At 39.5% G+C, this 15,449-nt stretch overlaps 1 protein-coding gene across 2 annotated transcripts in view; it reads right to left on the reverse strand.

The window, feature by feature from the left end:
• The window catches only part of NAA35 (N-alpha-acetyltransferase 35, NatC auxiliary subunit), a 28,689-nt gene extending 14,783 nt beyond the window's left edge, over positions 1–13,906 (reverse strand). Inside the window, exons 1-13 of one of the 2 annotated variants that reach the window (XM_055790283.1) lie at positions 13,794–13,906; positions 12,306–12,447; positions 11,194–11,227; positions 9,639–9,753; positions 8,603–8,677; positions 7,175–7,342; positions 6,286–6,352; positions 5,477–5,520; positions 4,832–4,882; positions 3,944–4,027; positions 2,055–2,169; positions 1,504–1,682; positions 549–608 (exon numbers count right to left, since the gene is read on the reverse strand). In XM_055790283.1, coding sequence (XP_055646258.1) covers positions 549–608; positions 1,504–1,682; positions 2,055–2,169; positions 3,944–4,027; positions 4,832–4,882; positions 5,477–5,520; positions 6,286–6,352; positions 7,175–7,342; positions 8,603–8,677; positions 9,639–9,753; positions 11,194–11,227; positions 12,306–12,429 — 1,116 coding nt within the window. In that variant the 5' untranslated portion in view covers positions 12,430–12,447; positions 13,794–13,906. Of the gene's footprint in view, positions 1–548; positions 609–1,503; positions 1,683–2,054; positions 2,170–3,943; positions 4,028–4,831; positions 4,883–5,476; positions 5,521–6,285; positions 6,353–7,174; positions 7,343–8,602; positions 8,678–9,638; positions 9,754–11,193; positions 11,228–12,305; positions 12,448–13,485; positions 13,716–13,793 lie in introns of those variants that run through there. The other variant, XM_055790284.1, reaches the window with a different exon arrangement.
• Positions 13,907–15,449: the final 1,543 nt, after the last annotated feature.

A 15,449-nucleotide genomic window follows, 5' to 3' on the forward strand; every position in this document is an offset into this window, starting at 1 on the left:
GATGCCCATTCCACTTTCCTCCATGAGTTCTGCATCCCTTCCTTACACAGTTCTTGAGTGGGTGGAGATAAAGCTCCTCTGAGTTATGGAATATGTAATAACACTTTCAAGTTAAGTAAAACCATGAGAAGAAAAGTAGCAGCCTGTTCTGCTGGAACAGTAAAACTGATGGTTACGGCAATAGAGGCAGTATCTACATGAAATTCAGTCCGAACAGGGAGGACAAATACAAACATCAGCCCCAAACTCAGACAGCATAAAAATGCATATACAGGCCCCACTTTATGGCAAAGAAAAATTTTTAACACTTTCTGTTTTAATTAGCTTGTACTTACATGATCTAAACAACTGTATTTTAAAATGTTTTACAAAATGAGATCAGAAAGTAATCCTCCATATAACTAACCCTTAAAATATCTCCAGAAAAAATTTTACCATGTATATATGAAGTGATATGCAACTAATTTAATTATTTGAAACACAAAGATGAATCCATATTTATAATGAATGCAGAAGTATTTTATTCAAAGACATAGATTAGGACTTGCCTGTAACAGGGATCTTGAAAGAACACATGGTGACTGTTCGCTAAACTCACAGAAAAAATCCTAATTTACATTTAAGAAAAAAAAGATAGTTCAGGTTAATATGCCAAATTTTTAGAGATGGTAAGCATGAATGATTTAAATAAAACAGAAAATATTATGAAACTAAAATCTTTTTGCTACAATTACCTGTTACTTAACATACCAAGAAGTTTCTGCATTTTCTTCTTCAGATGCAACAATTAGGATGATAGTATTAAAAAAAGGTACTGTGAAACTGTTAAGATCACAATGCAAACCAATTATGTAACAAAACTGCAGTGTTTAACTGGTACAAAATGCTTCATGCAAACCCTGCTTTAATTAGTTTAACAGGAAACAGGAAGACAAAAGATTTTTGCTTGATCTTTGAACTGATGTAACTGTGACTCTTTTCTCCTTCCCTGAATGTGTGTATGGTAAGTGTTTTAAGCATTTAAGTGTCTTCTAATAAATGTAGGCAGTAACTTAGAATAACATCACTTAGTCAGGAAAGAATGTAAGCAGGTGCTTAGCTTTATGTCTGGGCAGGGAATTACATGCTTAAACAGATCCTAAGTGCTCTCTTGTGTTATAGGCACATATGTAGAATACCACTTTTTGCATCTAAAAAAATCAGGAATATAGCAGGGTATTATGTTCTCCTACTGCAGATGCAGCTCTTCAAGGAGTTCCAAGGAAATTAACTTGCTTGAGCTCTGCCACTAACGTGCATAATTGTTAACAGATTACAGGAAATGGGAGGTTTCAAAGGAGGAAATTTTGAAATTGTACACAACAATGAGAAACACCAAAACATTTATACATACAGCTCATTCTTTCCTCCAGTGAGCAACAGCATGTATATATGGAATGATTTTTTGCAAGTTACATTTTAAGATCTTATCTTTGGCTATAGATAGGAAATATTCATGCTTACCAGTATACAGTGCAAATTAGTTAAGTTGACTACTTCACACACAGTTTTTATTCGGTCTATTAGTTTGGAAAAATAATTGACCATTTCTTCCCTTTTTATTATTTTTGCATATCGAGGGAAAGTTGGTGGCAGCAATCTCTGATTAACAAGGGGCTCAAAGCCCATCATAATAGGATGATCTAATGAGGGAGGAGGGTAGAAAGAGAGAGAAAAAGCTGCGTGTAAGCTGTGTTTTCAGAACTCACTTAAAAGTATAATAGAAGTTATGAAATTACCCAAAATTAACTTTTTAACTGACAGTTAAATTCCAGAGACACTAAACACCCAACTGAAACAACTACTATTTAAAAAAAACCCAGCCCTCAACACCTCAGCATATACTTGTACAGACAGTGCAGTGGTGGTCCCTGTTTTAAAATGGCATATTTCACCGATGTGAAGTGCAATGCACTTAACCAAAAGTCCGTATTATCTCTGTCTTTGAAGTGAAAGTATCACTTTCAGGACAGCATATTTAAGAAAGGAATAAAATTATGAAATTCGATACATACCTCCTTTAGTGGTATCATTCTGTGCCTGTATACCATGATGCAGTGAATTGTGGATAGCAGAAAGCAAGTCAGATGCCTGAGTCATTAGTTTCTGAGCTTCTGCAACTGCACTCGTCTGAAAGGGAGGTAACAGTTACTCACATTATGAACAACGTATTTTGACCACAGAATTAATACTAGTATCATAATAAAGAATGATATTGGGATTCTAATGTTTGTACACAACTAGTTCTGGGGGAAAAAAACCCACAGAAAATCCCTACCACCCAACATATCTTTATGCAATAGCATTCTTTATATTTTATGTATCTATACATTTAATGCTGTATTTTTTTGCTGTATAAGATAAGCCTTAATAATAATTAGAACTGAAAGTCTAGTATACACTACATGCAAGTCCTATACTTCTGCTTCCGGCTGACTGGCAGGAGGTGTGGGGTGCAAAAGCCCCACAAAACACTTCTGCCCAATGAGGCAGAACTCCAAACTGCAAAGAGGAAAAAATCATTAGAAAATGCAGAATTCTTGAGAATACTGGAAAACCACAACCTATCAACTGAAATGAAATCACTACATAACATCAGAAGATTCCAGACGTCCATTAGAAATCTCGATTCATTATCTGCTGACATGCTGAATTTTCTGATATCCTATGAATCAAAATCTGTGAGCAAATGGGTACCATTAAAAATAGCTCTCTGTAAAACCTAAACTCTTGTTTTAAAAGTTCTGCACTAACAGTCCCTGATGGAACTTCAAGTATTTGAAATCTTAAGTCTAACTGAAACTCTACTTTTAGAAAAAAAAAGATGTTTAAAATGCCTCCAAGATCTAAAGAAGCTGCCTAAGATCTGCAGCTCTGCATAATGTATGTTCATGCATTATAGCATCCACAAATCCACTAAACAAATAAGCTGGTAAGCACACCTAATTCAAACCAGCATAGTCCATGACGTAAATAACTTCAAGTAATCACTTTAGTGACACTAAGGTAATCTGATTTTGCACAGATCATTAACACATAGCAGTTAACAGACAGAATTTGGCTGCACCTCAGTGCAGATCACTTCTATGTCACAGTTTGATTTCTGACATATATTGCACACAGAATGCACTTATTCTCAACCACTCAACACTGATATCTACCAATGATACTTGCACCTGAGTTTCAATTTAATCAAGGTCTTTAAAACTGTACAGTATGCAGCTGCTCCAACAGCAAAATATGTGGGAAAGGCTCCATGCCACTTAAGTAAGAAACTCACTTCTTTATGAAAACAGAAATAACAATAAGCAATAAGCAATACAGATATTTACCTTTAAATAAAGAAAAAACAATTAAAATAAAAAGCTTTGTCTTATTCTACCCCTTTGCCCTAACGCAACCAGTTCCTTCCCCCCTCAACCATTACAAAATCTTACATTCAAAAAAGTATGAAAAAAGCACAGAAAGCAGTTCTATTCCTTTTCTCAGACCCAGTAAGTTTAGATGCAAATTCAGTATCACATGGAAGGAAAAGCTTACAATTTTCTAGCAATGGAAAAAACACTGCCCAGTGTCAGTTAACTCCACAGAAGGGGACTGAACTCCAGAAAGAAAAGTTTTCCTCATGTATGTGAAAAGAGTAATCCAAAACTCGTATTTTCTTGAAGTGTTCTAGAGTGAATATTCTCTCTGCAACGCCACTACAATGTCAGCTACTAGCTTTCCCTGTGTTTTCTTTAAAAATGAATGAAAACTGAATGCTTGCCACTGTAAGGCCTTATCCAATGCTTTACCTGCAACAACATCAATTCATATCTACAGAATAATTACTCAACCTTAGAGAATAAAAGATTAGTATTTCACAGGATCACAACGTGAACACAAAAAACCCAAATGAACGTACCTCTTTTTTGGTAAAGGCTATTAGAACAGTCAGTAGTACCCGGGTAAACTTGACTCTGCTGAACACAGCTAAACACTGTTGGTGCTGTAATAAAAATGGCCTGCAAATTACTGAGCAATATGCATAAAATCCTCAAACTTTTACAGTTTTATTGAAGTATGCTCTCCAGTCTTAAAAATACAGCATGTAGTATGATTCTGACAAAAAGTTATAGAATTTATAGAAGAAATCTCTACTGCTGTTTGAAAAGCACTAACACAAAAAATACTAAGACACTTCAGGTAAAGCCCAACCTCTGTACAGCTATGTCCTATGCACACACGATTTGAATCTCAGCTTAAGTGAACAACCTCAAATTATTAAACCAATTTTACCTCCTTTTCACTGAAGATCTATGTTACAAGTAATTTCTGAAGAAAACATTACTGGGAAAAGAAACCCACACCCTTCCAAATCAACCACATCAACTGCCACTTTTAATGGAAGGAGCTACACTGCTTTCACCTTCTCTTCCTACTTTTTCCCTTGACAGTGAGGCTGCCAGCAGCAGTAAAAGCTGCTGGGAACGAACCAAGGGAAGAAAGTACAGCATAGGTAAGACCACCTTCTTTTCTAATGGCTTTTTCTTGAGGGATAGGTGCATAAATGGCAGATCTGCAGCAATAGCATCACTATTTTGCCATTCAGATCGATCCAGAACTCCACCCTCCAAAGCATAAAAGCCTAACTACTAGTCTGGGATTTGCTTAGGGTCACATTTAGAACAGCTCATATATGACAGCAGTAGCAACACTGGTCATACACATTTCTCACAAGCTGTTGACAATGATTGAAGTAATGTACTAATCCATGAAATCTAGAAAGAAAAGAAAAAAATATATTCATTACTTCAAGTTCAACTTCTGGATCTCTCTCCTCTCCTTGTCGACTTCGAGTACTCTAGAAGGTAAAGGAATTTCAAATAATTTACTAAAAATTGCAAAGGGAAGCTTTTGTAGTAAAATTCCTTTATCATCTCCAGAACATCCATCTGTTAAATAACACTAAAAATCAGTTCTCAAGTCCAAAACTTCTTAATATATAACCTAGGTACTTGAATGCTACAAGACTTTATAATAGTAATGAGATCTATCTCAGTCCACTCTGCAAACAGGCAAGGAAATTGTATGAACATTTTATATTTTAAACTGTGGTAAAGGAAGACTGACTTCTTTAACATCACATAATACATCTGTGTAAAAGCCAGAGGTCAAACACACACTTTCTGTGCCCCAACCCTGTGTTAAGTTCTAGATCATGATATACCTATTACCAGTGAAGCAATTAAAGAGTTTAGAAAAGTCTGAAGACTTCATCATCTTTAGAGCTGGAAGGCAAACTACCAGCATGTTACACAAACCATTATGGCAGTTCTTCAAAGAAACCCCATTTAATGACACAGAACTTCTGCATTCTTCATAATCCAACTCCTTCCCCCAAACCTATGTTAAGTACGCTGAAGACTAACCGATAAGGCAAACATGAGAAAAATACCTTCACTCGTCTTTGCATGTCATCTTCTACATCTTTTAGCATACCTGGAGAAGTCACAGTACAATTAAAAGCTGAGAAGCATTCCTAGGTACACCTACACCACTCAGGGGAAAAAAGTTTTGAGAGGAAATCAAATTTTGAAGAGCTTTACATAATCATTAGCCAAAGACAACAAAAAATATTCTTGTGAGGGATGATAGGGATGGCTTGCAACAACAAATAAATCAGAGACTGATCCAAAGCTAAAGTGTTTACAAATTTTCTAAAAATAAACGGAAAGCTCAAGTATGTATCAAAAACAATGCATCAAAAGGTTTTTACAAAATAGCATATGTATTCATAGCTTTAGAACACTGTTTTTTCCTCAAAAGCCATCTGTTTAGATCACAACAAATAGCGAGGCAGAGAAGCAGAATTCAAGTAGCGCACTTTCCAATGGTTTGCACCTATCTCAGTGCTGGGTAAGCTCGGGCTCAGTCACTTGGCTGGCACTTCTAAAAGTACTACTTCTGTTTCTCAGGCATGTAACAACGCTGAAAACAGCTGAATAAATAAACACATATTTTATTTAATAATAACAATATATATTGTATCATTATCTATAATAGATAATAATAAATAAACAATAAATAAATAGCTGAACCTTTTCAAGGAAAAATAATTTGACCTTTTTACCAAGCCACCAATTTTCACATGACTAATGAAAAAACTTAACATCTGAAGCTCCTACCAATTCATTAGGTTTGGTTGAGTGCAACCAGCATGCTCAAAAGGGAAAGAGACTGATGGACAGAAAGTACAAACTGTACCTGTAACTCTAAGATCTGTCACAGTGTTGGCCATTTTAAATCCGTAAGTCATTGACTGAAAATCTTCCTAAAAAATGAAATTCAAAGAAGCAGTATGCAGTGAAATATAAACAGCAGTAGTTACATTTTCAAGTTGAGGTTTGGGGCTTTCTTTTTGTTTTTTGGTTTGGGGTTGGTTTTTTTTGGGGGGGGGGGCAATGTTGTTGTGTTTTGTTGGTTTGTTTGTTGCAGGGTTTTTTGGGGTGTTTTTGTGTAACTACACAGAGTATAGAAGTCCAGTTTTATTCTGCACAACTGAATACACCCATGGTTTGGGTGACTTTCCTGCCCAAATCCAGCTTTGGGTAATTATTTGCTGCATAAAACCTTAACATTAGTATGCCCTTAACACCAGTGCCACCCCATCAAAATGTTATGAGAACTATGGATGCAAAGTACTATTTAGTCAATTTTAGGTATAGTCAGTAAGAAGTGACTTGTCCAAGCTCAGAGGAAACAAAAATTGCTGTGAGCACAGAACACTGGATTCTGATTCCATTGCTAGATGGACATTTCAGACAAAAGGCTAAAGTAGAAAACAGGAAGAAAACCACAAGTAAAACTGATTTTAAATGGTTAGCCACAAAGACTTGCATTGCTTCTTGAGTAAAATCTTTATGAGACTCCAATACTCAAGCAAAACACAGAAAAGCGTATGAAACACCTTCACTGAAGCAGACTGCATTTCAGACAGATCAAGTCTAACACTTTGGGTTTTTAGGAGGATGAACTGCCACTCCTACAGTATCTTCAAACAGCAGTAACTTTATCTGATGTACTGCTTTATTTGCATTATGGAGTGTATGTATAATGCTACATATTTAACCATGGGTCATACTGAAACACATACCTCCTCAAAAACAGCTGCTTTGTTAACTTTTTCTCTGGCAATATCACAGATTTTTAGGATCCCTAGTGCAAAAGCCTTCATGGCAGGATCTTCTATGAAGTCTGGATTATGAATGTAAAGGCACGTGAATACAGTCTGTGCCAAGGAATGTCCTTCTAACCATGTAATCTAGGGAAAGGAAAATAAAATGTTTCACTCACGACAGCAAAGTCCTCATTTTTACATCTCCAGTCTTTTTCCATTCTTACTATGCTTCAGTGAGTTGTAAGGAAGTCTATCATGGCAAACTTCCATTAGGCAAAAACAGAGAGAGTCTCTCAACCTTTAACCTTCATGCTTCTGCTGGCTGTGGCAGGCAGCAAGTTACTAAACCCCATAACACCGTGAAATTCTGGTGTTGGATAAACCTCTTCCACAAAGTTCAGGTCTAACCTCTGTGACCTAGCATGACATTAAGAGACCATCAGATTTATAAGCTTCCTTTATACAGATACTGAATGAAAAATGCAAGTGGCTATGAAACAACTCAGCAATATTCTGCATGTTCTCTTCTACAACTTTAAGATTCTTTTCATGACCCCCTCTCTCTACTACTTTCAGGCTGCTTTAAGCTACAGGGAAAGATTAAATAATTTAAACAGTTATTTCTATCTTGAAACAGCATAAACCACTGTAGGACCAGACTTCTAATATGCTCACTGTTCCTTTTTTAAAAAAGGAAAGTCAGTATTTGGGAGGAGGAGAGAGAAGATGGATTATGTTACGTGTCAAATGATACAACATTATCATACGTAACATGCAACACTAAGTGGCCTTAATATGTCGTTTTGGACTAAACTAATTTGAAATGTTGTTTTAAAAACCAAAGTCATTTTATGGATGTCATTTTACAGAGTTACTGAGAATAATTTGTATCATTCACTGAGGAAATTAAGACATATACATAGAGAAATAATCATAATAAATAAATAAAAGATAATTCAATTATGTCCTTTCCAAATGGATTTAGATATTTTCTTTCTTCAAAATGCCCCATAAGCTCAGTCATACTGGCTGTACAGAAATGAGTAACAAGAGTGCTGTAGGTTGCTGCACACTCACTATTCAGCACAGTCAAACACCAACATACAGCAGGCAGTCAGATACCGTATGTGTAAAAACACAAATTACAAAACCTTTTTACATCATTCAAAATGCTACCAGTTCTCTTCCATAATTACTTCTACAATAAAAAAAGAAAAAAAATCAAAATTATGCCTCTTAATAGCCAATGCAAGTATCTAAATGGAAAATAAAATATTAAGTATATATTTTCTGCTTGGTGAATGTTTTTTTTGAGTTCTACTGTTTTTTCTTTTTTTAAACTAGATTAAAGGATTGTATTTTGAAAGCAAAAACATCTAATGTTAAGAGCAGAGAAATGCTTACCAAACAACAAAAACATGTATCCATTATTCCTACCAGCTCAGGTGAAGTGAGATCCTTTATTTTTATGGTGCCATCCTTAGAAAACAAAGAAAGAAAAAATCCTAAAGACTATGGAAACCTATAAACAAAACACAACTGATAATCTGTGCAGCCGAAAAGGAAATTACAATTTGGTTAAGGCTTCAGAATATTTGTATACCACTAGCTTTACTGAGCAGCTTCATAATGTGCCATAAGTTCTGAAAAACTCTGCTTTCCATCGTGTTGAACACTGACCAAACACAAAGCTATTCAAAGAAAAAGCTAAAATAAAATTTCTGATATATGAATAGCCAATAGAAGTTTAAACCAGGTAACTGTCAACACTTAAATCACAAAACAGTATATATAATCATAATAAAGACTGAACAAGGAATAATATGCAGGACCCATTCTTTGAAGACTGCTTTTTACACTGCAAATACTTGTAGAGTTTTACGGCTTTCAAGGTCAGCTTTCATTTTATTTGTCCAATGTATGCAACATTGCATATATTCTACACGACTTAGCCACTATTTTAGTTCTCTCAGTCCATTCAAAACAAGGTTTATAGTACATGTTTTTAAATTAGCCAGCTTCTGTCCAATGCTAATGAACTGATAGTCTCAGGAAGTGTTAATTTCCAGCTTTTGTAAGGAAGCTGGTTTCCATTCAGCTTGAAGAGGGACTATCCAATACATCTTTATACAAAACACACGTTTGGGGGAAGCACAGGGTGACCTGCAAAACTTCTGAAATCCACCTGAGGTACCAATACCCAACAACTTCACAGTACTTTTCACTGGAAAAGTTAGCATCATTGTGATAATGTAGGTAACAAAAAAGGTAAACATCACAAGCTATTTCTTACTTCACTATCCAAAACAAAAAAGAAAAAATAAATTTAAAGTAAAGATTGAAAACATTAATTATGTTGAATTGTGCTGAACTGCAATTTGATAAAACTGTATCATACTTTTACAGACTATGTAGGCAAAACCAAGGAAGTCACACGAACCTTAATAGCTTGCTCAAAGTTAAGAACCTTTCTGTTAACTTGGTTTCCAATCATACCAGCATCCATCTTGGGATCCATCATTTCAATGGCAGACATGGCTTCAAAAAGACCAAAACTAAGAACACCAATAAAAAAAATTTTCTGAATGTAATTATTTTATACAAAACAGTCTTCACAAACCAATGTAAAAGAACATAGGATGGTAAACTGAGTACACTGTATTCTGATTACAAACAGTAAGGTACGTAAAGATTACTACTAATCTTCAGAGATCATGGTTTTCAGGAATTCGAGGATCTCTCAACAAGTAACACAACAGATGTCTAAAAGTACAAGAAAACTCAGCCTTTTTTTTTAAAGCTGAAAAACACTCTTTAGCCAAATAACCCGTTACTAGACCTATGCACACTTGTTTCTACACACCTCATAATGATATAGCACCTTTTTAAAAATCACGTAACATAATAAGCCGATATTAAGCAAGCTGTTTTGTTGTGCTACATCCAAAAACTTAAAGATATGTTCCCCACAAACTGATGACAACATGCATGACACAAAACAACAATAATATACATTGAATATACCAACCCTGTTTAAAGAGAGCATGTTAAGAAAACTGATAGGAAAAAAAACCCCAGCATTTGACAATGCATCACTTGTAGTCAGGGCATAAAAGGTTGCAGGAGAACCACACCAAATGAAGACTGGCCTACCAAAGAAGGACTATAGTGCCTCACCTTTGGTACATACGATATACATCAGAACTGCCGCACAAGACTTTATTCTATAAAAGAGGTTATTGCATGTGGCACATTCAAATTCTGAAAACTGTTATTTGCTCTGAAATGCTCTTATTTATGAAATTATACCTGAAGTGTGCTTTGCTTCTACTGTATAAGTACTTGGTGATATCCTTGCACGCATTTTTAAGCGGGTTTGTGTTTAATAGTGTTCCTGTCTTCTGAGCTAGTCTTAAATAAACACTTTTTTCTTTACGCAAGTTAACAGATGTGTGGCTAAACAATTTACTATCTCATTTACTGTATCATCCTTTAATTAATTCAGGAAGATTTTAGCACACTTCTTTCTGAAATAATGTTTTTCAGAATCTGTAGAGCCCTCTGTTTCCATTTCAGCATGTCATTTAAAAGTTACATTAAAGGACATGCATCGTTTATCCTGAACTTATTAGTAACATCCAAAGCAACCAAATCTGAAGTCTTTCTGGCATGTTTTTATCAAAGCATGTCTACACAAAATAGTTCCATAGATTCAGTAGTGTCAACGCCACTGATCATAAGATGTGCTATAAACTTCTAAACTACATTGATGAACTGAAAATGTTATGTTACACTGGTACCATGAGAAACGTTCAGCATTCAAATAGGTTCATCATATACATGCTGAGGACAAATGATATTCTGAATATTTCACTTCACTTAAATCACAAATTAAGAAAGCTTAGTTGATACTGCGTGACTTAGTTATTAGTAAACATTAACACGTTTGCACTAATCCTATCTAAAAACCAGAACTATCCCACAGGCATACTTACAGCTTGTCATGAAGCAGTTCTCCCAACTTCAGTTCTACAAAGGAACAGAACAGGATAAACGATTACAATCATCTTTCTAGCACAACTTTTCCAGGATAGTCTTGTCACTCAACAAACTGTCTTATGCTAAGAGAGAAAAATGTGTGGGAGGAGACCAGACATTTCTACTCCACCTTCATTTGCCTTTACTTACAAAGCACTTTCAAGACTGAAAGACTAAAAAACCACAGTTGTTCACATCCCTCTCTGATGTTACTCATCCCTCTCCGTTATTCCAACAGTTAAAGGGGTTTTAAAATTACCAAATAGTAGCATCTGAATAGCCTGGAACACAGGCCAGCAGTTTTCTGTGCTCCTTTATGGAGATGTCATATTTTTTCCCCAAGGGACTTTACTGAAAGGCTTGCTTTTCCTCATTACTTTTAATGAAGCTTTTAGATGTATTTGATGTGAATAAACCCAGTTTATCACTAATATATAGCAATTATTTGATGGTATAAGGAAATTGTGTTTGTCCTTATGTCATATTGTGTGTGGTAAGTTGCAGGTTTTTATTTATTTTTCCCTATTATCATCATAAAATCAGCTGAAAAAATATAATCACAGTACGGTAAACTAGCACTAATATCTAAGAACAATAAAGGTACTGTTTAAATGGAAGCAACTGCTTCCCCATGACTGGGATGCACTGCATCTCCTCAGAAGCTCACCCCTGTTTCAAAGATGAAAAACGACCAGTTAAATGAATAAATTGTTTGGACCCTACAGATCCAGAAATGTACAGGAAAAAAAGCATGTTGATTATGCATGGATGAATGAGGCTTCCATTTGGCTGAAGAGTTAGGAAGAAATCTCTACAAAGAAAAAAAGCAAATGTAAAAATGCGTAAGATTAAAAAATACAACTTAAAAAGGTATTTGTGTAATCTGGAAGAGGAAGTAAGGTGAGGGTCTCCTGATATTTCCAACCTCACAGTTAAGTTAAACACAGGGAAACATACAATCAATGTAGTTCATCCATCTGGGTCAAACTATTGCTTAAAACACCTCAAAAAAATATGCTCAGTCCTGCAAAGGATTCCATTTTTTCTCAGCGCAAGCAGTACAACTCACCTCTACAAGCCTCTTCAAAATCCTGGGTTATATCTATCCAGCTTGTATGACTCTTTTCCATCTTGTCAGGCATACCAAGTTCCCATCCTGAATCATCATCTTCTACTGAAGCTTTCATAACCATGATACTGCACCTTTAAAACTGTATCACAGACAACGCACAACATGTACAAATCAGAAGTGCTTCACGGGAGTAACTTTTTTCATTTTCAAGAAATAGGTAAAAAAGGGAGACTAACTAACCTGATTTCATTGAAACAGCTACCATTACATAAAACCAGGCCAAAAAAAATGAATGAAAATTATTGTTAAAAAGTTTTTTTAATTTACCGTTTCTTTCTCTACAACTAGCTTGTATGCTGTGAAACCTTCAAGAACTAGGGACACCAAAACTTTAGCAGTAGAGAGCCTTAATAAAGCATGTACTGTCAAACTGGAAATAAAATAACTGAGAAATAATGTCAAAAAAATCCTCTCTTATAACAGATGTAGATACGACAAATATTTTGTTGTTGTTTTTACACTATCAGAAATACACATTTCCTCCTCCTGCTCTGTCAAAGGGATTAAAAGGAGGAAATTGGAAAGCTGACCACACACAAGGGTTTTTTATTCATACAAAGTGCATCTAAAGAAATCTGTAAAAACGAGCATGTCTCCTCTGACTTCTTCAGCAGAAAGTAACATGAAGATTACCGCTGCAACGTTAAGCGGCTTCAGACTGGAAACTTCGCAACCTCGTGATACTCGGGGCAGCCCCGAAGCTCCCTCACGTTTGGCCAAAGCGCCTGCCCGTGACAGGCACCGCCGCCAGCCCTCCCCTCGGCCGCTCGGATGGGCTTGCGAGCGGCACCCGCCGCCCGGCGAGCTCGGAGGGCCTAGCGGGAGCTGCCGCGGCAGCGCCCAGCACAGGGCCCCGCGGCACCGGCCCCCCCGCAAACCCCAGGGGTCGCGGCGGAATGCGAGGCCCGGCCCCGCCGCCCCGCCACGCTCGGCCTGCCCCGCGCCCGGCCGCTGTGCCGCTGGTTCCGAGGCGACAGCAGGGTCTGCCCGGCGCAGCGGGCTGGGATGAAGAAATACGTGGGAAGCGAATCGAAACAAAGGGAAATCACACTTCAATTTCGGACAGGATCGCCGAGGCACCCAGATCCTGCCCGACTCGCCGCTCCCCGCAGCTTACCCCGCCCCGGGAACCCGGCGCTGTCTCGGCCCCGGCAACCCCGCGGGGCGCCGGCCCGTGCTCAGGCACGGGACCGGCGGGCAGCCCTGCTCCGCCAGGGACGGCGACCGAACCCCGCTGCTGCCCGGACGGCAGCTCGGTCCCGACGCTGGAGAGAGGCTAGCGCGGCGCCCACCCGCCTCGCTGCGGGGCACCGGCGCCGCGGACTCCCGTCCTCGGCTGCCCGTCGCCGAGAGCTCCCTGGCTCCCTCCCTCCCTCCCTCCCGGGAGCCGTCAGTACTCCCCCCTGCCCCGCACGGGGACCTCACCCGCCTCGCCCCGTGCGCGAGCCCGCTCCCTCCCGTCCTCTCTGGCCACCGCCGTTGCCGCCACTGAGCGCGCACGCGCAGCCCCGCCGCCGCCAGCCAGCTAATACCGGGATCCCAGCGCAGGCGCACGCAGGGCTCGGCCGCGCCCCTCCCCCCGCCGCGGCTGCGCCGGCGTGATCCGGCGGGCGGTGGGCCCTGGCGCCCGCCCCGCAGCCTGAAGGAGGGGTGGGGCTGAGGCGGGTGCGGCGGAGGCGGCTGCGCTGGGCTCGGCGCTGGTGACGGTGCCCCTCCCCCCCGTTATGTGGAGAAGCGGGGTGGGGGCCCAGCGGGGACCCCAGCGGTGAGCGGCGGCGGTCCTTCTGGGGAGGCCGGCGGCCCGAGCCTGGGCTGGGGGGGGGGAAGGCTGAGAAGGGCCCGAGGCCCGGCGGCAACGTGGGGGCTTATGGCGCCGTGGGCGGGCGGCACCTGCGGCGGAGCGAGGGCGAAGTGCCCCGTCTGTCCCAGGTGGTGCGGGCGAACCGCTTGTTAGCGGCGGCGCGGCCCCGCCTCGGGCTCCGCGGCAGCCGTGGTGCCCGCTGCCAGCCCCGCTGCCTGCCGCCGCCTGCTCGCAGCCCTGCGCGGTGCCGCGGTGCTGGTTGCGGGGGCCGTGGGCTGAGCGGGCAGCGCGGCGCAGCCGAGCGGGTCGTCCTGGCCGTTCGCCGAATCGCGGAACTGAAAGCGCACTTGAGGCGATTTTTTTTTTTGTGTGTCGTACGTTTCTTCCCTTTCGCCCTCTCCTTTTTGATGAAATGCATTTGCTAGAGGTTACGTAACTGGTGTCTCTGCAGAGTTTGCTCAGATGTGCTGATTATCTCATGTCGGGGGGGAAAACGGCTGACAGAAGATACGTAAGGGAAGTGCGCTTTTAGAGCCATTTACGGTGGATTTGATCTTTTTTTTTCTCCATCGTGCACAAACTGAATGCCTCCACTGTTTCTGGCTAAGATGACCAACATAAAAGCCAGAATGTGCTTTACTAACCAAACAGACAAGTTTAAGTATATTTGCCTCGAAGGTTATGAGAAGCAGTTTGATTTTAAACTGAAAAGGCTAACTTGCAGCCATCACCCTTTCAGTTCAACATGCTCAAAGTACAGAGCATTTCTAGGGACTGGAGGAAAGCAAGAGGAGAAAAATCAGTGTAAGCTGTTAAACCAATGACGGCACCTACTTCATCCGAAAGAATTGTCAGTTCAATGGCTGTTCAAATGTCTGATGGTTCACTGCTGCACTCAGGCTTAATTCCTGTGGTGATACATGTTTTGTTAACTGTAAAGATTTAATTAACACCCACTTTTTCAAATTGTCTTGTTTTTCACTCTAGATACTTACTTCACTCCCCCTCCCTCTTTTATTTTGTAAATACTTCTTTTTTTAAATACTTCTTGTATCTATAGTAGCCAGGACGTGAAGAACTAACAACATAGTTCCCTCCATGTACAAATTGTATGAGTAAATTCTTTTTTTTTTTTTTTTCAAATATGTGAGTGCGGAGGTTCTTGTTTGACTGGAATACGCAAGATTCACTCTCAATTTTGGTGTTGTATTTTTTTGTTAATGTCCTTTATATATAAATTAAATGTGGTTGTCAGTAGGCCTATGGAAATAAAGTGGTTG

This window comes from Falco peregrinus, chromosome Z, assembly GCF_023634155.1.
Source record: "Falco peregrinus isolate bFalPer1 chromosome Z, bFalPer1.pri, whole genome shotgun sequence".
Taxonomy (NCBI): Eukaryota; Metazoa; Chordata; class Aves; order Falconiformes; family Falconidae; genus Falco; species Falco peregrinus.